Here is a 23874-nt window from a genome sequence, read left to right as displayed (position 1 = left end):
TCACCAAAACATAATGACCTTAGTTAAAATCTAGACGCTGTAGTTCAGCAAAAAACAAGACAAACAGAAAGGATACAGGAAGGGTAATCCGAACGTTTATGTAATTTCACTTATCTGGTGGAGGAACAACACATTTCTTTCCCTTGGAATAGTAATCATCACAGGAAAGACACAGTTTTCATGCTCCAGGACTGTATCTCATCATGGGTATACACTATCCATTTCGGACTTGTTGAGCTATGGACAGCTGTTAGTCAGACACTGAGAACCTACCCACAAGGCACAGCTGCCATGAAACGTAATGTACTTCTCAAGGGAGAGAAGCTTCAATCTCATGACCGATAGGGATAGCTGTTAAAGGGATGTAACTTTCCTTACAAAAGGATATTGTGCCATCAAGGCTGGGCAGAGCTGACTATTTGGCATAAAAACACAGTGCATCATAATAAAATCATTTAAAACAGAATCTGTGAAAAAAGAAGAAAGAAAACAGTCAATTAAGCTCCTGCAAACAGATTTGGGATCACAAGGATGAGTTTTCTTTCAGCTAAAATACCTTATCATCCCTCTGCAGATAATATAGGGGTCTTTTTGCACTTTGCACGCATTAAGTATAAAAATGGGGCATGAACAATTATGAGGTGAAATACTAAGCTTTTATTGTTGTCTGCATGAATTTTATTGCACTTACATTGACATGCATTTGCCTGAGTCAAAGGGAAATCTGGCACAGAAAAACAACGCCACCGGTGCCACAGTGAAATATTCCGATATACTTCTCTTACAAGCGTAGAGATCTTAGCATAAGAAGAATCAGGTCTGCCACACCTAGGTACCTAAGAAGGGCTGCTGCGTTTGGCTTTAGGGAACTACAATACCAGACAGCACATTTAGTATATACTACACAGGGGAAGGCAAATAATTTAATTCTTTGCTGATTTCCTAGCAATAACTGTGTATTGTAATATTACATCATTGCTTCCACAGTAATTCATATATGAAAATATATTCCAGTTGACAAAACTCACCTCCAGAAGGGTGGGACTTTTTCTTTGTATAATATCCAGAGAAAACTGGATTTTAACTGTTCTTAAGTTAAAGGAATGGAGAAACTAAAAATTCGATTTTCCAGCATCTGAGCTTCTATATCCTAAAAATAGCTTTGTTTGTTAATTGTGACATTTTGTATCCCATTAGGATATAGATATAATCTTGTCATTGGATGCTTTGGGGAAAAGTTTTAAAAGATTTAAAAACAAATCATTTTAGAAAAATGCATAATACATGCATACTACAAAAAATAAGCTTGTAATTATATACTTGCAGGCTTAAAGAACAACATTCTGCTTGTAATCCTAATAAACAGGTATCTATGTAAAGGATCATTTTTATTCTTAAAAGTGGTTAAAACACACACTGTAAAGGGATTTCTGTAATCTTTCAATTCTTCCACCATTTATGGACCACTATATGGGTTTCTGCAATATTATGAGGTCAGTAACAGATTAACTGGATTTAAGAACACCTTTGAACATATACTTCTTAGACATCTGCAACGTAAAAAGAACTTGCTAAAGCAACATTATGTAACTTAATATAAAAGTCTCTGCATCATTTTATCATAGTTAGGAGGAATTTTTTGTGCCTGACTTTTTTAAAATTAAAATACTTATTAACAGTAAGTCAGCAAATATCTATATCCCTAGATGTAAATTCTCTCTTCTCTTTACACTAATTAAAAGCAGACTTTTAAGTGCATTCTTGGGATTTGGCCCATGGTGTGCTGAGTTGTTCTCTTTTGAGCAACAATTCTTCTTTCCCTGCACATGGGAAAGCATCACAAACACATAATTTAAATTGTGATACTTTAAATGTGATATGGATATGAAAATTTGGGAATACTTATACTAGCATAATCCAATGGCTGGAGGTATCAAGCTATTAAGTGTTAAGTATTAAGCTATTAAGCTATCAATGATTAAGTGACATCCAGAACAAGGAGTACCATTATCATGGGGTGGTAATGCATGCTCTGTCTTGGCCTTACAGTTGTGCCTAATTAAAGTCATGACTAGCGGTCTGGCACCTTTTGAGATTTTGCTGTTCTACTCTGAACCAACAGTACAAATACCATACAGTGGGCTAGGAGTGGATTGTTATCTTTAATTCTGAATTTCCTAGGTTTTCTCAGGGTTGTTTCAGAGCAGTGGATAGTTCTTATTCTGGGAAAAACCACCACTAGCTCTTTTTCAAAGTATCACATTGTGGTGTTCCCCCAGCAAGACCATCTTATGCAGTATTAATAACACAGCCTTTGTCATGTAGATACCTGTTGCTTCATTTAAAGCTGCTTCAAGGCGCATAGTTTCAAGAAAGTGCTCTAAAATTTTCTCTGGGGTTCCTGACATCACAATATACCTGAGGGAGGGGAAAAAGCAGTTATTATCCCATAGGCAAAAGAGCTAATCAAGAAAGAGTTGCATACCAGTGAGAAGACCAGGACTGGTGAGTGCCAGAGCACAAATACCTGCTCTAACCAGAATCTCTGTGTAGCTGAGCACAAAACCAGTCACAGTCTTTGCTGGCTTCCTCCCTGTCAAGTGGGAGCAATAACTCTCTCCACCTTGTCCATGGAGCATGAGATGACAGACAGCCCCCTCCCTGCACAAGTACTCCAGTGTACCACCACCACAGTTATACCGCAATCAGCAGAGCTGCACTGGTGCAAACCCGGGGAACTGCAATCAGAAATGCTTCTCCACTGAGAATAAATATCTCAGTAATGATAGCAATTCACAGTCATCAGAGGGTCTTAACAGACTTACTATGAGGATGAAAGGAGAACTGGTGTGTATCAGTGTCAGAGCAAGGAACCAATTTCCTTCAGCACCACTGAGAGGGGTTGGTCTGAGAAGATGGGGGCAGATAATGAAATAGCACACTGGATCTTCAAATTTGTGCAATGCCTTAGATAGCTGAAGTAAGTAAGTTTTTCAAGTGGATAAACTTAGGATTGTACCATTTCTTGGAGTCAATTTATGGAAATGAATTAGTGCAATAGTCAGGTTTTTCTGCTTCGTGCAAAAACACTGGCAAGATTTTAAGAACCAGCAGACAGGATACCATAGGATATTGCTAAACTTGTCCTGTCGTCTTTTTTTTGTTTCCTTGCAGATGAGATTTTTTTTACCGTTCCCTCCATTCTTTCAATCTTTGCATCTTTTTTTTCTTTTTTTGGAATCCAACTGATAAAGTATGAAACTTAAAAAAAATAATAAAAAAAGAAAAAACCCCGAGAAGTGAAGATACTCTGCTCCTGCTGAGAAATAAGTGGTGGAGCTGAGCTCCTGGGAGCTCCTCCTCACTTTGAGTGCTGACCGTCACAGTTCTTTTACCTGCCAACCCCTTTGGAAGAACTGTATTGATGTCCCAAGAACACAAACACTTGTTAAGCCAGCGCACATTCTCGCAGAGATACTAACCAAGTATCTAAGTGAGTGAAGCACAGAAATCACAGGTTGCTGCACTCTGAATATGAAAGTGAAAATGAACAGTGAAGCGACTTGCAGGGCTGCTGAATTCATCCTGCATGAGTGTCATCACCCATAAAGAGTTAGATCTTGGGAGTGAGAACTTCAGAGCTAGTCCTTCGAAGTGAAACTGTCACTGTTTGAAAGCATGGCTCAGGGAGCTGCGTAGGAGCTATGTCTCCTCAGCAGAGGAGGCAATAGAATCCAAACTGCAGCTGAGAGGATCTGCTCCCAACGCAAAGCTTTCTCCAAGACTAAGATGAAGAAAATTAGTTTCTTGGTTGACTGGATATTTCAGGGAACAACTTTGGGATGCAGAATATTTCTCTAGTGCAAATGCTACATACCTGCTTAGGGCACAAAGCCCAAAGGGCAGCTCATCTGAAGAGATACCAGAGATGTAAGCTACCCAATTAAGGGCAAAGCAGCAAGCCTTTATGAAGAGGTCCCTGTTAAGCTTCTCTTTTGGGCACAGTGATTTACAAAAGTACTGAACACTCAGCCAACACATTCCAGTAACACATTCTGGAAATCAGAATGCACCAGTAACTTTGATTTGGACTCTCAAGCATAAATGTAGCCACTTACTCTATTTACTAACAAAAGAAACAACAGAAATGTTGTCTTCAAAACCAGTGAACGCACTTTAAAAGATTTTCAACAAAAAGACACTGCCAACACACTATTAACAAAGTAATCTGACTGCTGAAAAGCAGACAGTGAACTTTCAAGGTAGCTTCCTCTTTTGAGTAGCATATGTCTATTTGTCATTGTTATCAGCAAAAGCTCATCAACTGGCACATCAATAGTACCCAAAAGCTGACCAAATGCATAAAATATTTACAGAAAGGAAATTCTGAGCTTTAGCTGAAAATATTCCTGGAATGTAAGCTCTAAAATGCAGCCTAACTTAACCAGGGACCATAAATGTCTCTAGCCATTTTTATCTATTTCTGAACAAGAAAATGCTAAATAATACAAATAATGCCAGTGCAGAGTTTCCAAGAAAGGTAGTGTTTGAATTATCTTTAAATGAAACTTTCACTTTTGAAAGCATGAAAAATATATCAGACCCAAGAAAATGGATTTAAATCTATGTCCAAGTTGCTGTGCACTGCAGCTGCTGATGCAAATCCACCAGCTGCAGTCAAGTTCCCCTCATTTAGACACTGAAAAAATTGTTGCAAGAGTACATGTTTTCCTGGTAGCATAGTTTGTTTTTCTAATAGATTGAGTGAAAGATGAAATGGCAGTTTCTGTAATATATGAAATGTGTATATAAAATACAAGGAATAGTTTATTCAACCCTTCACAGATCTTTACAAATCTTTATATTGACTTATGCAGATAAAATAGGTATATGAAATCCCAGATCAGATAAAAACTCTACCCAAAATATCTCACAGTAAATTAGCTCTTTCTTTGAGAAGAAGTAAGCTCCAGGGTAAAGGATTCAAAACTTCCTGGTGCTTATTTTGTTGGAGTTGTTCAAGCATTTCTGAAGAAAATTGTGCATCCATTTGCAAATAACACATTTACAAAGCCTTTAGGGGTTTTACCAACATTTGGAATGATAATAGCCTCACTCTACTCTTATCACAGTAGTATCCAAACAGAATTGTACTTTTTCCCTTTCAGCAAGAAAGTAAAGAATATATAATGAATATTGTTATTACAGTGCAAACCTATTCTGTCAGATAAGCTGTGCAACTTTCATTGCATGAGATCTTCGTTTTGTATATAAATTGTACCTAGCAAACTCTTATTAGAATCCAGAGCTCAAAATCCAAAATGAAAATATCTGTACTTAACAATAAAACAATGTATTTTCCTCATGTCTTTTACACAGTAGCTCAGCTTAATAGGGTTTCAGCATTCTCCATGTGCCGCCTATTTAGAAGCTATTACATGAGATAAGTATTTACAGCAAGATCTTTAGAGAATTATTGTGTAAAGACATAAAACTGGTGTGCTGCTGGAAATGGATATATTATCCAGTATGGGGCATGTGATCAGCTGATGATTAAAAAAAAGAAAACTTTATATGCACCGCATTCTTCCATAGAAAGGGGAAATATGCTATTGTTTGGATAATAATACCGTATGAAAAGGTTAATCATTGTCTGACATTTGCACTATTGAATGAAAACATACTTGTGCTGAGGCTGTGAATTTCCTTGATTAGAAACTCTGTTTCCTGCTGGGATCTTCTCCAACACCAAGACATCTTGGTCATGTTCTTTGAGTCTTACTGTATTTGCTTCCACATCCTGCAAGACAAGTTACTTTTAATAAAGTAATTGCACCCGATTTGGCTGATTAGTTACTCTGAAAACGTGCATGACTTTCAAACACAAAAGACTCAGGTTGGTTCTTTTCCCCTGTATTTATCTGTCTTTATTCTGCTCTTCTCACAGGCAGAATCAAGAGGCAAGCACTGGCACTGGGGGAAGAGGCAGAGAATTGTGAGAGGAATTAGAGCAAGAACCACGAGAAAAATCTCTGGCTATGGCAAAGGAAAAAAGAAAAAAAACAAAACAGAGTGCCCTCCCCAAATTTCCATATGTAGTATAATCTCTATCCCCACTTATATGTGAACATTATTATCTTTGAACATTATTATTGCTTGGCAAATTCTAGACCACAGAAATGCAAAAGACAAAAGATTCCATTTGGTCCCACTTTCATGGCAAGCTAGGAACACAAAAAGAGGACAGATTATTAATATATTCTTTACTAGATCTTCTAGGCTGTCACATGTCTGTTCTGCAATTAGGGACACTTAAACAAGCTTATCAAGATCAATACATCCACAGAAATAAGACAGACTCTAGAAAAACTCGGGTATCACACTGGTGGGGCAGCCGGTCCCACTCTTACCCTAAGGATCCTGTTGAAGTCCTCCTTGTCTACTCTCAAGAAGTGGCAGTTGTCCTCACGCAGAACAATGGATGCTGCTCTGGGAGCATCATTCACAAGCGCTAACTTGCCAAAATCATCTCCTTCATGTAGAGTACATACCACACCCTGCACAGAGCAAAACATTTACATGCAGAAACCCATCATTACTCTGGATTCTATTGAAAGTCTTTGTACAAACACCGGACTTCACAATCAAATACCAAAACAAATCTATTTGGCAGAAAATCAACAGCCAAAATAATGACTAGGAAACAATACTTGATAGCTGGTTATTACTATTACTAAAGAAAGGCAAGAATAGAAAAGAATTGGCTTGTTCTCTGAAATTACATTCAGCTTGAAGGACTCTTCTAGCTCTGCTGAAGACAGAAAGTTGTTTTTTGTTTTCTTATTTATAGAGGCCCTAAAAAATAAGATCAAGTTTGCAGAAATAACGTATAACACCACATCCTCATCTGGTGTAAATCAGCAGTGCTCCATTTACTTCAATTTAGAGTAACAGAGGATCTGGCCCACCCACTTATATAAAAAATGTAGCTAAATATGGGTTATTTAGGAACAGACTTAGCACCAGGGCCTCCATGCTAGATTTTGGTGAAATGCTTAGTGTTCAGAATAGAGGATTCTCAGTCACTGAATGAGAAATCAATAAGGAGGGAGGGATTTTTAAAGACTCAAGGGACTGCTGTGTACCAAAGTCCTGTTTTTTGCCTTGAAAAAATCTCTCTCATAAACATCAAATTTAATAGAGATGCTTTTCAGTCTATAGCCTAACTAAAATGAAGAGCTGGCATAAAGTTGGGAGGATCCAACCTGAGAACTACTAGTCACAAAGCAGTACTTCTGTCAGACGTCGCTAACATGTGAGGAAATCTAGTCATAGAAATGCAAGAGAATATGGTGGTAAAGGGACACGGCAAAACCCCCCATGAGATGGAAGTCTGGCAATTCACCAAGTTCCAGCAAATGACTTTGTCCTAAAGATACTGATGTAACTCTGCTGAATTATATTCAGAAAGTGTGTAACATATCCTGAAATTATACGGCAATCAACTGAAAGTATCATCAGTGAAACCACTGGATCATTTCTTAATAAAATTACATTCAATTTGTTTCCTCAGACAAAGCAATTTCGCTCTAAATTGAACTGTATTCCTTCAAAGTTTACTCTTACAATTTCAATAATAAGAAACATATAAAAAGGCTTCTGAAAAAAATACCTTGCCATAAATGACTACGTTTACTGATCCCTTTAGGATAATGTACCAAGAAGTACCTTCTTCTCCCTGATTAAATACTACAAGAGAGAGAAAAGATTTTATGGTGAAAATAGAGTTATTCAAAATATAAATGGGCCAGATTCTGGACTCAGTAAAATTCAAGGTAACTCTATTGCAGTCATATTAACGTCTCCCTTGAAAAAGGGCATACTATGATTTTAAAAGCAATTGCCTTCAGATTTTAGGAAAAAAAAAACCCCACACCCATATAGTAGTTATTTTATTTCACTGACGTGAAAGTTGCTTTCATTTTCCATGACAATTGCAACAACTACTTTACGTACATGTCAGGTTATCAATTACTAATCAGCACACAGATTTGGATCCCACGAGTCGCACCATGTTCTAACCCAATTCCCTAGTGGCTGAGAATTTGACATTCATTTGCTAAAAAACTTCTCAGTATAAACAGGTCTGAGTAATCTAACATTTTAAATACTTTATTTTGTACAGCAAGATTTTTTTAATACAAGGATAATATTAAAATACATTTTAAATAGAGATTGGTCTGATCCAAAATTCTAGATAGAAACACACCCAAATTGTAGCTGATACATATATCCAACCAAAGATACAGAATTAATTTTGGTACTGTGCCTGCAATAGGCAACAGACTAAGCCAACAACTATTACCCCAGGTTTTAAGCACTGAGTGACACTCAAGTTTGCAAGATCCAAGTTTTGCTCTTGTCATTTAAACATTAAGAATTTAAACATTCTTGCCACAGATGAAAAAGAAGATCTGACAGGACTCCATTTACTTACAGACCGTTCCTGCTTTGGGATGTGACTCAAAAATGAGGACACCTGCTAATTCTCGCTTTACCTTAAAATAAAGAGAGAGAAATTACAGTTTTTATATGTATATTATTCTTCCTGGTGAGAGGAAGTCACACAATATACCCCAGTCGCTGCCTTCCTTCCCTCTGCACCATTCAGCACTCATTCAGTCACACAGTCAGACAACCGGCTCCTTCATGTGATGTCCTCTTTCCTACTGACTGGCTTTATAGAACATGAGCCTCTACATTTCCTGGCTCCAAACAGCTCAGACAAGGACATCTTTAAGATACAGGTCTCCACATCTTTCTTCAAACATACACATGTGAAGCCATCGTTAACAATTAATATTAACAGGATGGAAAACTTCAAATGGTAATAGCTGATTTATTACAGAAGATAGCTAGCAATTGTCAATTACTCCATGGGGCTCTGCGGTACTCCTGTTCTTCCCTGAGAAATCAGGACCCTGCCCCTTACCAATGTTAAGTCTGGCCACTTCTGCTGTGTCAGGCACAGCCACCTGGGCCTGCTGAGAGCTCCCCAGGCAAAACTTCCAGCTCACTACCTCTTCCAGGAGCTGGAGAACGTGACACTGCCCTTGGTGTCAGCCTGCTCCTCACTGGGTTTGTACTGCTCTGGCGTGATTAGCTCTTACGACTAACTGGGCATTTGCCTCTAGTGAGGCACCGTTTACAACAGCTTTTCTCACTGTAAACGCTGCTAGTGTTATTTTCTCAAAATAGTAGCGGCACTGGGAACCTCATATTATCCTGAGTTTCCCTGTGTGCTTTATGTCTCTCTTCATACAACTGCAAGCCTCCAAGGATTTGGAGGCCAATTTCCAAGACGTGGGATTCTTGTTTTCAGAGGATGTCAGCTGGTGACAATCCATGTTTCAGAGGTACTACCACGTAACTTAACTGTGCCAAATACAGATCAAAAACTAGCTCCAACATATATTTAGTAGTAGTATTTTCACACCATTCTCCCAACTGTTTAAACAGTTAAAAAATGGAAAAAAATTTTAGGCCATGAAGAAAAACTTGGAGAGGAACTCTCAAATTCTGGACACAATCCAGATGAGGGTCTGGTGGCAGCATCTCCTAAGATGGGTGGACAAATTCAGGTTCTGATGTCCTAAAGGCACCCACCAAACCTTTGCTCAGGCACCAGGCATAAACATACCACCTCAGCCACCTCTCCCTCTTTCCTGATAGCCAGTATAAAGCACTGTCTGCAGTCTGAAGAAGAAGAGGGATAAACAGAGGTGTTTGGACAGATGTTTTTAGTACACTGACCAGTGAACATACCCACAGGCCTGCGATTTCTATAACAATTAGCTCACCAAACTCTTTTATAACCTCTGCCTGAAGGCAATGATGCTTTTGTAAGGACAGGAAATACAACCCCATTAGCACTGTTCTGCACATTGTAGAGAGCGTTCCTCTCCATGTACGTCCTCAGATGTCTTCTCAGTTGTTTCAGTCATTTGCCTCTGCAGTGAATGAATCCTCTTGATGAAGCCAGGAATTGATTTGTATTATACGATTGTTTTTCATTCATACATTAACTTCACAGGCTTCTCTAGCAGGGATTAGTTCACTACCACGCGACTTGAATTTTATCCATTTTACTTCCTGCTGCTCGTGGCATATCTAGAAAACTTATTACTTTAGGAATTATGCCTTCCTTAAAATGAATAAACATTCCATTTTCTTTCAATTCGATTGACCATTAATCTTCTGGTTCATAGGAGCAATGCTGTCTGTTGCTCCTCTGAAGAGTTCCCCTAAACTAGTCAAGGTTTTTGTCCTCTGCTTTAGTTCATGCTGCATATAATAGGCTGGCATTTCCAAATTCTTACTAAAAACATGGAATCAGTTGCAATTCTACAAAATGCCAAGTATTTCTTGCAATTTGTATCATTTGCCATACTTGTTCTATATGCTACTTGCTGTGGATTCTGACCTCAAGTCTGAATTTCTTCTGAGCTGGAAATATTTTGTGTTTCAGATTTTTTTGTTCTGGGTTATGTATGCAGTATCAAGAGTGTTCTCCATTCCCTCTCAGTATCTGTATATCTTGGGTAGTTCCTTTTGTTTGATTTTAAAAGGGTAATTCCTGGATCTCACCAAAGTCTTCCTTTAAATACTTTTTTCCTACATCCCAGAGATGCTTAAGGATTTTGCCTGGCTGTTCCCTACTAGATGGTTCAGCTACCAACTCTGGATGCATATTCTTGTTGAAAAACATTGCTTAGGTGTTACATGTTTGCAGAGAGTACTATCTTTCTGAAATGCAGCTTCCTAATTAGCTGCATCTGTCCAAGTTAGCTGAGAATTACTGAAAATATCAAGAGCCTCCAAAGAAGGTATTGTCAAATATAAATCTACTTTCTGACTGGCTTCCTTTTTCTGAAAGCACCCACATCTTGCTGCTACCACGTAAAGTGCTATTTAGCTTGTTTCAGCTGCCTACGCAGTGTGTCACTGACGGTGAGACTTTAAACAGTTGTGTTCTCTCCTCCAGGCATTTTCTCCATTTAATTTATTCTTGGTTCTCCGCACTGTTCTTGCCCACTCAGAAAGAAGGTGTCTGATGAGGTTTCCTTCACTCTAGGATCAAACTCCAACCAGCCAGCACTGCACAGCTGTGTAGCTGTGCAACTACACCTTTCTGCACCCTGTAATTCCTCCTCCTCCTAACTGGTTCCAGCCAAGACTTCTTACAGTTCAGAAATCAGACATCTATTCTGCAAAATTCAGTAGTGGCACAGACCCAGGTGTAAGGTCAGATTGCACGCATCTGAATTTAAACTTAGATATGGACCCAGATGGAGGCACCTGTGCCAACTGCATGAGTTGAGGTAGGGGCTGTGCAGAAACACCTGAAGAGAATTACATCTGATATCCAAAAGACATTGGTGGTCCTCACAGGTGGGAATAACTTCTTTGCATAGAAAGTATAAATGGAAAGAGTTGTAAGCACTCCAGTTCCAATAAAGCACCAGATGTCAAAATTCAACCTCCCTTTTGATGATGAGTTATATTTTTAAAAATACTTACGGTGGTAGAAAGGTGAGATAAGGCCTTAATGTGAAGAAGTTCTTCATATATAATTTCTAAGTCATCTAGAGTTCTCTGGCCAGGCCTATAGAGACAAGATAAAAAGGACAGCAAAATGCAAGAAATGCCCAAAATAAATGCAGAAGTAAAAAATAAATGCAGAAAAGTACAAAGCAACACAGATGCTGTTGTACTGTCTACTGAAGGGTACATCCTCACTAAACAGGGATTGAACGATGGTTCTGGCTGGAGGAGTGAAACATATAAAGGATGGGAGCGCTACAAAACGACACCTGAATGACACCGAGCAGCAGCCATGGCAACCACCTTAGAGAGATCCTGATTAGGCAGCTTTCCTGATGAAATCAAGTGCTCTATATGTAAAATGGTCACATAAATCAGAAATGGTACATAAAGATCTGTCCCTTTCAAAAGGACTCCGGAGTGTGGGGCCTGCACTGTTTTTCACACGCGGCACTAATTACTCGCAGCAAACAGCCGGTAGTAGTGGTTTGTACAGGCGCGTGAATTTCTGCTGAACAAATTGGAAGAGGCAGCAGCGCATCTTTGAGGACCGTAAACAACTGCTATAGAGATAATGCTGAGTGCTGTTGTTTCATCACAAAGGTAAGAAAGAACCACTCAGTAGTTTCAACTTGAAAAATACAAGAAGCTGCCATTAATAAAAAGCATACACTGATGAAGGAATAATCCTCCTATAGCACGAGGAATGAGGCTGCCACTGTGACTGAAACAATTGCATTTCTGTAGTCTACACACTGGAAAATTTCCTGATTGCTAAAAAAGGCCACAAATACTCGGAGGCCTGCAGCATGTCAGAGATGTTCTGGAGAATATAGTAAATAGTGCCCATAAGAAGGAGTTGTAGGAGCTTGTAAGTAACTCCTAATCTAACAAGATTCTCTTCAGTTAAAGTGTCCAATAGAACTTTATTTTCTAAAAGGACAAATTCTCCTGTGATATAATTTCAGACAGCGCATTGGAGTTACATACAGACACATGGAAAAAATCCTTTAAATCATTATCCCAAGTTACTTTTATAAGACTAAGTCATTTCAAACAACATGTTTTAGATCTGTGGAAAGCAGAATATAAGTAATCAAATCAATGGGCCAAGAATAGAAGAAAAGAGCAACCTAGTCCAAAGAAGGGAGAGAGGATAAATTTAAGATGTGAGGAAATGAGAGGGATACAGGAAGCCCAGTCCAGGGGCAGGAGTGTCAGAGGAGCACATTTACACCCTCGCATTAAGAACAGGCTAGTGCGCAGTTCCAAACCCCACTGTCTGCAGTGTGTGGTGTCAAAAGAATTAACAGCACAGTCTGTTGGACAGCCTTAATGAAATGTCACAATGAACCTTCCTGATGTAAGTTTTCCTCCTAAAATGTCAATATTACAGGAGACTAGAGGATCAGGAAAGTCACCTAAAGAAATACAGTGCTCTACAGGTTTTCTGCCTAATCACCTCCTAGTTTAACAGTCTGTCTAAATGATGTGTGAGGTAGAGGGAGTACCCAGCAATTGTGTCACCCTGGAGTTATATCGCATCTTTTTGCAAAAGAAGTGTGATGGAGACTTCTTTTGGATGAAGGAAGTACTGAAGAAGTCACAGAAAACATAAGAACATCTGACATCTTCTCTGCTAAGCAAGCTGTATTTTTCATCTGTTGTTCACTGACCAATGACATGCATTTATTATCATCCAGATTAAAGACCAATTTAGACATAAAAAGTTTTGGATGAAATTATTCTTTTCTCATACAAAATGGAATAAACTGCTAAGGGAGAAACAGAAACTGGTTTGGTACTACTATGCCCTCTAGTGACTCAAAATACCCTTTACTATTTCTAAATCTGGCTTGAAATTATAAAGCTGCCGGTCCTAGTGATTTGTGGGCAGTAGCAGCTTAATTAAGTACAGAATAAAGCTAAGTCAGTACTAGCTACCTTTCACTGGAGATTTAAGAAACACAGGGTAAGGATTTTAACAAATAATACTTCCCATAGGAAGTAACAACTTTAATTTTATTACATGCTTGCAAAACCAGCATGTCTTGGAAAACAGAAAACATACTGTAACAAATTAACAGATTTCTACATAAAATGAAAATATAAAAGGATGATGACATCGAGAGGACTGACAATCTATAGTAGATGTACCCAGTCTTTACTTCTGCTTCTGCAGATATCACATGGAGAGATATTAGGCATCACTGCTTCTGTAAAACCTGCGTGGTGACCCACTGATGTTGATTTGTAGGATCCTGCTGTGTAAAGACCTAGTTTCTGCAGGGGACACATTCTAACAGCAATAACTGGTTATAGACAGGATAATAAATGGAATAGGTAGAGAACGAGGCTACATATTAACGGACAGAACTCAGGTGATATTAAGTGATCAATAAAAACTGTTCAGTGTTCGGAGAATTTATCAAGGTCAGAGACACTGAGCTTCTCTGTGACTAGGATGTTGACAATAACATCGTACTTTGCCATTGATAAACCCTGTACATACAAGCGATATCATTGTTTATTTTTATCACACAGCTAACCAGAAAATTCTCAGATAATAAGAACAAGGGAAAAGATCAGAGACACCCTACCATTGTGTTTATACATCAAATAAGCATGTATTTCCAGAGTACAAATTTTGCCTTCAAGTACCATAAAGAATATATAGGAGACATGAATAATTTTACCCTCTACCTGTGTCTCGGTGTGAAAGTGAATGCATGTTCACTTACTCTGGCACAGAAGCTAATGACATAATCTTCGTATTTGAATCAGTGCTCCTTGATTAATTCCATAAATACCATTTACCACGTATAATACCCGTAAACGTCAGTGAACTGATACGCGGAAAGATAATCTGTATTTCCTGTCCCAGGAATAACACTTGGTTTATTAAATGTCATTGGCAGGAAACTCCACCAAGGACTATGGAACTTAATACAGTCTTTATAGAGAAATCCAGTACGGTTCTTAGTAACAGCTGGGTGGAGTATCTAAATAAAAAATTTTAGGAACAAGAGAATAACTATATCTTGCTTAATTTTTATAAGACCTTCAAGAAGCTATAGATCCTTAGAAGTAATGAAATTGTTATTTTATTATATATATTTTTTGTGCTGTTTACCATGCTTAGATTTGTTTTCACTTCCTCTCCCTAGCATCCTGTCAAGCTTACTTCTGCAAGTGACAATAAAATTCCACTGATCGTATGTGGAATCAAACACTTTGTACTGAGAAAAAAATTTGCTGAGTGAAGTCACCAAGAAATTATATAACATAGATTTATTGTTTCAGTCATATTGCTAACTTACTGTAGTCTAGAGTATTAAAAAAGAATATAATCCATAACATCATCTGCATTAAATACTGCTGTCTGATGAATATCATTCTCACTTTAAAGACTCCTGTTATTGTTGTGTTTAGCTTTGTATTAATAGCATCCTACTTAATTAGGGTTTACCATTGTTAGCTATATCTGAACACCATTAAAATAAAATAAAGATAACTAGAAAGATGTTTTCAGGATGTATGTTCATACTGAAGGAGTGAAACACTTGTAAGGAAGAGCCATGTTAATTCTACAGTATTTTTTCCAGGGACTCGCTCAAGGTCTGCACCTGTGCTCCAGGCTTTATAAGGAGCAGAGAGCTGTGTTTGCTACTTCACAAAAAGCTATTTCACATTCACAGTGTATGTGTTTCCAAAGAAAAAAAAACACCCAATAGCAACAAGAGCCTGCCAAAAATTTCCATGAGCTCTATTCTGTTTTTTAAACTATAGAACATTCTTTCACAGTTTGACAGTTAAAATGCTGCAGTTAATGTAATAAACAGAGAATTTTTTAAGTCGGCTGTCAAAACAAGTGACACTTTTTGCTAGAGATTTTCAGATTTTGAACAATAGAAAGTACCTTTCAAAGCAACAGCTTCATTATACAATCAAATTCTCAAAGTAATCTTCTCATCAAAGAATATTGTCTTATTTCTTTCAGGGTAATTATCTGAGTTCTGCAACCTCTCTGGAAATGGTGACTATTATAAAATGCAGCTGTGTTGGTTTGAAAATTGTGGGTCCCTGCTCAGGTCAGCTAGAGCCAGTGTCTCTGAAGTCCTGACAATTCCTTGAACTTTTGGCAGCTGTAACGGTGTCTAGTCAAAACTAGCAGGACTCTGAGGATTCACAGAGATTTTAATAGCTTTGCTACAGCTCAGCCCAGGTTGGATTTTCAACTACCAAAATCATAACGCATGTAAACTGAATACTAGAACAGTAGTTAATACGTTGCCTGACAGTACAAGCTTGCTTCCATGAGCAAAGGGCAGCAAAAATAAGCACTTTCAGGGATAGGGATAGGGAAGGATGTCAGATGGATATCAGTCTTGAGAAAACCTCTTTCCCCTCACTATATTGCATGAAAAATCTCCTATGAATATTCTTTCAGGTGATGCTGTGCAAGGGATGACATAGAGGAGAGAGCAGTACTTTCCACAGCATCATTTCAGCCTTTCAGCTCTCTGCAAGGAGTGTGGATGATAATCAACATTGATCCTGCCAGGGTAAACTTAGCCTAGCTGCTCTGAAAGTCACAACAGAAAGCAAACGGCAGCCAAAAACCATGATAACCCAAGGGGGCAATTTTCCAAGAGCCAACTTGCTCAGTCAGCCTGAGGCAAAGGAGATAGTGCAGAGGTGCAGGGTCACAGCACACATAGCACTGCTCACGGTCTCCTGATGACTGGCATCTGCTCAGGGATGCAAGAAGCCCTCTTTTGATCTTCAGTGGAGAATGCACAGGACATCTCTGTGAGAAAACACCTCAGTTCCCTGACACCATATGGGTTTATGGAAGCACCGTGCTCCCAGTCTGGTTTGTCTATGCATTTTCTGTGACAGGGAGTGAGTGCTCCTTTGGTTGTGTTTGGCTAGACCTCTAATGAAGAGAGAAAAGAGAATTTGTACTTTTAAAACTACTGCTGCATGGCAGTGTTAACGATTTTTATAAGCACAAGTATCTGATCCAGGTTTGTGTGCTTGTCTTTCTTGAACTGACTCTTACAAGTAAACCTTCAGTGAAGATGACCTTAAGTAATAAATTATTGTCAGTGCGCTTAATTAGCAGTAAAATATGTCTTCAGTGGCCCCTAAACACTACCTGCATAATGAAGAAGTTGCCTTCAATGGAGGGTCAAACAGAGCTTGTACTGGTTGCTTTGAAGTCACTATAAAGCTGCCTGTAAAAAAGGCCTTTAGCAGAGTTTTCAGTGTGACCAGAATGTATTGCTGAACGGATGGTTAGCCAAGTGCTGAGTGAGAGGATGTGATCTGATAGCTCTGAAAAGGGCAGGCAGAGGAGGCCTAGGTACAGAAAGCATTGATTTTATAACAATAAGAATGGATAAATAAACCCACCGAGCCACATTTTACACCTTGCTATCAAACTACAACAGGCCAAGTCCAGCCTATCTTAACTCAATAAAGTTCCACCAAGGATGAATCTAATTAATGGCTGCCACTGACGACTGTAATTGAAAGGTACCTGCTATGCTGCCATCCCACCACTCACTCACAATAACCAAAAGCAGCAGAGTTAACTGAATGGCACATCTACACAGAAAGTGTTAATGGAGCAGGAATCTTCTATCACCTGCAACTTACTTTTGGGGAGACTCAGAAATTAAACAAAAACTCATAATGCAGCATTTTCCTGAAGGTGAGTATGATGGCATTCATGGCCTTTAATGATTATTCTCAACACACAGTTCAACTTATAAGCATTAATAAGGACTGGAAATTACTTAATATGGACTTAAAAACTCTAGAGGTTGAACTAACTGGCACTGAAATGAAATAACTAGCCACAGGATGCCTGATAATAAATGTAGATTTCTCTTTTTTCCATGTCACAAGGAAGGCCCTTGTATAATATTAACTCATTAATCTGCTTACGGTTTTCTGAGAATCATCCTCATATGAGCATCTGGCCCAATCTGAGACAGAAGCAGCATAGTGTCCTGTAGCTCCTCATCACACTCCTTCTTCTCTTCCTCAGTTGGCAAAGGGGCATCTTCACACTCATCATCCAAAAATCGATAAAATAAGTATTTGTCTTGGAAGTGGTGCTCCTGATCCACTGAAAACAACATACAAAACACTAAGCTCTCCTCATTGAAGTTAACCTTGTATAAATCTGTGTAGCATCATATATGTCACAGATATATTAGTTAAGAAGGGAAAGAAAGCTACAGAGAAACTGCAAGAGTATGAAACACCTTTATTTCTCACATATGTCCAAATTATGTAGCTTGGAGGGTACACTTTTAAACGGTGTACTACAAATACTTTTCAAAAGGCTTCTATATATGTGTGTTGTGGGTATGTATACATACATGTGTGTGTTTTTCTTACTAGGTCTGGTTTTGTTCTTACTGTTTCAAACCATATCATTTAGGCAAACAATTCACAGTGGGGAAACGGCTACATCACACATTTCTACAAAGTGTTCTCTAGCATGAAGCCCTTGCCCTACATGTTTCAGATAGGGCTAAAAGGTAACAAAAGCATCTAAACTCTTTCTGATGTATCAGAAATGTACAGCACAAGATATAATCCCAGGGGCAAGTTCATTGACCTGTGTCCTGGTGGAAGAACTTAATGGAAAGACTACCAAGAGAAGACTTCTAAAGAGAGGCTATAATATGGCAAAGGACAAATCCTTGGCCTTCCAAGCAAGTCAGAGTGATGTTTTGAGTTGGAAACTGTGATGCAGCTTGCAACATCTTGCCCCTGGGAGTTCAAGGGAATATTTGGCAGGAATTAAAGCTAGAGCCCTCAGGGTAAGGAAGCAGTGGAAACAATCTGTCTTCTCAGTGTGGAAATTTCTTCCTGGGATATGGGAAGCGCAACAGAGGATAAACGGAAGTGTACTGTAATAGAGCTGCTCTTCTGAACTTAATAAAACTGTACATGCAAAGCTTCAAATATGAATACTGGTTTAGAAAGCTACCCTTTTGAGGGCTACAATATCCTGTTACCAAGTAAATCCTGCCAAATGGAAACTGAAAGTCAGTGTTAAAATACAGTCTGAAAACTAACATAAAATCCCAGATCTCTGCACTGGAATATTTGGAGTGCTGAATTTGGGAACCATTCCAAAATCACTGAAAATCATTCTAAAATTATGTATTTGAGCAAACACAAATGTTCACATTCACTTCCAAATGCTGCAAATCTTCGACGAAGATCAGTTTTGTGTATGGTAATGCACCTCTTGGTTTTGGCTCGAGTGTTATCCAGCTCTTGCGATATAATCACAAGCCAGTGGACTCCTAAGTATAATTAGTCATCATTACAAATTGTTCATTTACTTTTCAATATTCTCATAAGTTAGAAAGGTATATTGGTAGCAAAATTCATGTAATACAGTCTGTGTGTTGCATTTGCACTTAAACAGGTTGCTCTGCAGCATTTCTTTCGGGCTCTTTTCTTTTCAATGAAAGAGATCTACAGAGGCACTGATGTCACACATCACCCATGTTTTCGTCAAGATGCTGATTTTCTTTATCTTACCATGGTTAAGAACACCTTCTTCCAGCAATACTTGCCACATGCCAACAGCCTGGCTTCGTGAATGGACACAAGGACTTTGCTGCATCATCCAGTCAACTAGTTCTGTCCCCACACAGCATTGCCTGAAGGACAAATAGATAGAAATGAAAAGGCAGCTAGCCAAGAGAGTGATCGCAGACAGTGTCTGTCAAGAACAGTGATCTCTTAAACACTGCATAACCTTAGTTAATTCTCGCTACAGAAAAGACATCTAAGTGCATATGCTTGAAATACCAGTGAACGTGTTCAGTTTTGTGAGGATCACCTCAGCAGAACAACAAGCGTTTTGGGAAATGCAAAGTTCAGAGGATTAGAGTGACTCTGTGCCATCTGGTACAAAACTGTTGCACCAGCACCACAACCTCCAACCCAGATTTGAAAGGAAACCTCTGTATACCATGGGATAGCAAAAGCCTCATGTTTTTCAGAATCCTGCATGAGAACAATCATCTAACACTGTAAAAGCTTTGCCAATGACAACAGCCTCCACAGAAAGAGTAAGTGTTATGAGGGTGTTCCTCCATTTGTAATCAAACTCCAGCCACACTGTATTTGGGGACACTGGTTTGTACATCTACAGTGTTTCTGAGGTGCTCTCATGCTAGGTGCTTGTCACCTCACAGCTCCTGACTGACCCAGAGGCAGCCAACAGCATGCCTCAAGTTCTGGAGAATGCCCAAAGAGGGGGGAAAAAAACAAAAAGCCATGTGGTCACAAAGTAAAATTCCTTGTCATAACACTCCCTAGCTCAGCAGAACAGAAGCAAATAAGCAATGTGATCAAAAACTTAAAAATCTGTAACTGATCACACATAGAACAGAGAGGAAGCTGGCTAGCCCTTCTAGACGGGGTCTCATGGCTCCACACTTCTTGCATCACTTTCAGAGACCAAGGAAATAGATAATACTAGAATTGCTGAAATTTAGCTTAAGTAATGCTCTTCCAATTAAAATCCCATTTTGATGACAAAATTTCCCCTCACCTGGATCCAATCTAAATTTTGGCATTCCATATTTAAAAAACCCCAGGACAGAAGAGTAAGAGTTTTTCCCAGTTATGTACAAGATAAAATGGTGCAGTTGTTTGGACCAGCATTCGTCTTAATTTATCATACTTGCTCTTTTGTTCTTCTAGAACAATGACAATGTCATATTGTGATATATTCTCAGATCAGCTCACAAGCTCCAAATACCTTGCATCATATTAAATACATTTTGGACTGAAATATGGAAAATCAATGCACTTATCTCAAAAGTAGATCACCAACATATAGATTTACTATTTAGAAAAAGACATACTCAGAGATTTTAAACCAGTTTTTATTTAAATATACTCTGAATAATGCATTAGGTATTTGATTGAAATACTAGACACTAAAACAAATCGATTGTTTCTTAAGCAAACAGTAGATAGATCCTGACTCCTTGAAGTCAGATTCCTATTCTACAAGTGCCATTGTTATTCCACTTCAGCAAGACAGTGCTGCCACCAACAGGAAGATAAGAAAGCTTGGCAATACACTGAAAAAAAAAATTGTAAATAGAACAGAAAATCTACATAAGGAATGTTTCTCACCAGGTGAATTTTCAGAACTCAACACTGAGCAAGACCACCATAGCAATCAGTACAGTTACATAATATATTAATGAGCTTTCCTATTATCTCTTACTGATATATGAAGAGAACAGAATCTACATTTTAACTTGATATTGCACAGAATATTCCAGCTATCTATGCTATTAACTTTGGAAGAGTTCTTGTATGTGAATGCTCTGTTCACAATCATGGACTCAATTTCCAGTCAAATTACTTCAGAAAAGATTTACCAGGCCCATTAAAGACTGCATAACATCCAGACTCAAATAGCATCACAGAATAATTTCAGACCTTTTGAGACCTGCAAGTATGGTATGGCATAAATCACAAATCAGAAGATGGCAGGCATAAAAATTCAGAGACCTCTATACAATCAGCTCACACACCTGTAAGTCTTCAGATGGTATTTACGATCTCTTATCATGTGAGGGGCTCTGGACAGAATTGTATTCCGCAAAATCTTTCCAGCTCTGAGGATCTTTTCTGAAGGAACCTTGGTGATCATGGAAAAAAAAAGGGACCAAGACACACAGATTTTAAACTTTCCACAATCTCTGTAACTGCCTTCTGCAAAACAAAACACAATTCTCTTTTCCCTAAATTAAAAGTCCTTGCATAGATGCTTACTTTTGCAGAGCAATGTATTTGGGATTTTAAGTCTCACATATTTATGACACCTAATAAAAAGCATCACTTCAGCTGATATGTATCACACTGTTGGAAATAGGAGTTATTTCCATTTGTCTAGCGGCCTGGCTCTACAGCACACCTATGTCCTATTACCTGTATAATGGTTTTAGTAGGACGATGTGGGATGTGAGGTTCAATAAGAGGTGTCTGAAAAATAAAATGAAATTAAATACATTTTTAAAGGTTGAGCAGCAAAATAAAATAAAGGCTAAAATAAAAAACTGAACAAAGAAGCTATAAAACCAAAGAAAGACGTCTAAGTCCAAGCTCTGCCGCGGGGATGTGAGTAGAAAAAGCTCTCTGAAGACATCCTGAAGACAAACTTGGTTCTTAACGCTCAGCAAATTAAAACAGTGACATGACATGCGAACATGAATAAACAAATGCACATTAAACTTTCTAAACTACTAATGAAGTGTGCAGTGGCCAAACATCACACCAGATGTGAGGCTAGGAGGGCATAGCTAGCTCTTCCGCTTGCTGCTCTTGACCCACCGTGGGCACAAGAGCATTCCTCCACACGCGGCTGCCTCCACCATTCAGTCCCCCACCATGGAAACTCTCTCCTCCTTCAGCACCTTTTTCTATTCAGCTGTCTTCTCCCTTACAGCATAGCATGAGAAACAGGAATGAAGAAAAAGCTCTGCTGCCACTGTCTGTCTTTTCTAAACTATCATCGGGCCTAGCTGGCAACCCTTTTACAGCCGCTCTCTGAAATGCAAGACCACGCAGGCCACTCGCAGAGACCTGGGTAAGCACTTTCACAAAGGGACTAGTGAAGGAAAAAGACAAAAGTAAAGCAGGTGACATGGTTCTGCGAAGGGAAGAGTGAAAGGGAAGGCTAACAGGGCTTGACAAGAGGGAATCAGAGAAAGGGATGAGAGAAATGGGAAGACAGGCATGTAACGAGCAAGTGAAAGGAGAAGGAGAGGGGAGACAGGAAGCACATGGCACAACACAGAGGAAAAAGGAAAGCAGAGGACTAAAGGACAGTCGAAAAGGAGACAAAGGAGAACAAAAACCAAACTTCAGCAGCCACCTCAGAATGATGGGAAGACATTTTGCTTTGTTGGGACTGGTACTTAACAGCATGGACCAAATTTACTTCCAGTGTGAAATGTCAGGAGACACGACACGAGGGCTGAATTCGGCTGGCGCCGTGGCCTTGCCGACAGGGCAGATCATACCGTACACAGAAGTCTCCCACAAGGGCAAGGTCTTGCACCTCGGCCCATGGCAGCCGCGGCTCCCTTACACCTGTACAGCAAAGGCAGGGCAGCCAGGTCGAAAGCACAGGGAAACACACGCTGTGTACTGCTGGGTTGCCAGGTATCAGTTTTCTTAAGCTGGGCATCTGTTCGTTAGCTGCCACGGGATTTTAATGATGTGACAAAGTCCTTGTAGTAATCAAATAGTGCTAGGAGCTGTGAATGCACCAGGAGACGCTAGGTCAGCCAGGAAGGGGAAAATGAGAGAAGCATGTGACAGAAATCAATAACAGTAAGATAATCTTAGCAGAGGCCTGTATATGGAAAACAATGCAAATGATTTCTCATTTCTCCTCATAACTTACAAGAAGACTCTGAAAAGGCATATCAATACAATTAAATTGGGATTCCTGATTTTTCTCATTAATAAGTCAACAATTTTTCACAAACTTATTTGAGTTATAAACATTTATGTCCCACCAGAAGGGAGGTAGAACATTCCTCAATATTTCTTGGTTTCTGGAACTGTGTGGAGCATGCTTTAGACAGTCTACATTTGCAGTTAAAGCATGCTAAGAATAGCAAGAATCTTTTGAAAGATGCCTCTAATGCTAGCACAACCATTCAATAACAGTTTCAAACAGATATATAAATAAACAATGAAGTCAGAAATATCAACCTGTGTATTAATAAATTTTGTTTCCATTTTCTTTTATAAGGATTTCAAGTCCTCATCAAGTTCAATGAGACTGAAGGTAAATATATACTTAAATGGTTGGCTAAATGGGCATTGAAGTCATTATGAAAATTATTTTTAAATTCTAAATTCTTAAAAGATTTTTTTTTTTTTTAAATCAGTAAAGCACAATGTACTCTACCTAGTTTCCAGATTTTAATTCTGGTTAGAAATATACTTCAAAGGAGAGATAAAATGCATAAGACAAAAATTATAAAAGACTTTTACAGCAATGGACTAGTGAAAAAGAATGCACATTTTTGTTCTTTAGAGTTTCTATTCAGCTACAATAAAAACACATAAAACAAGTAGCTGAAAAAATTCAATATGGATGAAGATTTGTCAATAAATCTCCCATACTAATCAAAAGAGAATAAAAGAGAGCATTTAGAAGAAATCTGACTCAACCCAAAAGCACAGAAAAAA

The 23874-nt window shown here is 38.7% G+C and overlaps 1 protein-coding gene across 3 annotated transcripts in view; it reads right to left on the bottom strand.

The window, feature by feature from the left end:
• The window catches only part of RAPGEF4 (Rap guanine nucleotide exchange factor 4), a gene marked incomplete at both ends in the record, with an annotated part of 154014 nt that overhangs the window by 31842 nt on the left and 98298 nt on the right, over nt 1-23874 (bottom strand). For 2 of the 3 annotated variants that reach the window (XM_082001460.1, XM_082001462.1), the window contains 11 exons: nt 379-467; nt 2330-2418; nt 5685-5800; nt 6411-6557; nt 7673-7749; nt 8498-8558; nt 11581-11665; nt 17560-17743; nt 19180-19301; nt 21201-21307; nt 21598-21651. In XM_082001460.1, coding sequence (XP_081857586.1) covers nt 379-467; nt 2330-2418; nt 5685-5800; nt 6411-6557; nt 7673-7749; nt 8498-8558; nt 11581-11665; nt 17560-17743; nt 19180-19301; nt 21201-21307; nt 21598-21651 — 1131 coding nt within the window. The remainder of the gene's footprint in view (nt 1-378; nt 468-2329; nt 2419-5684; nt 5801-6410; nt 6558-7672; nt 7750-8497; nt 8559-11580; nt 11666-17559; nt 17744-19179; nt 19302-21200; nt 21308-21597; nt 21652-23874) is intronic. The other variant, XM_082001461.1, reaches the window with a different exon arrangement.

The sequence above is a fragment of the Phaethon aethereus genome (genome assembly GCF_964289735.1).
Source record: "Phaethon aethereus genome assembly, chromosome: 6".
Taxonomy (NCBI): domain Eukaryota; kingdom Metazoa; phylum Chordata; class Aves; order Phaethontiformes; family Phaethontidae; genus Phaethon; species Phaethon aethereus.
Note: the sequence above shows the minus strand (reverse complement) of the source record. Positions and strands in the feature narration are given on the sequence as shown.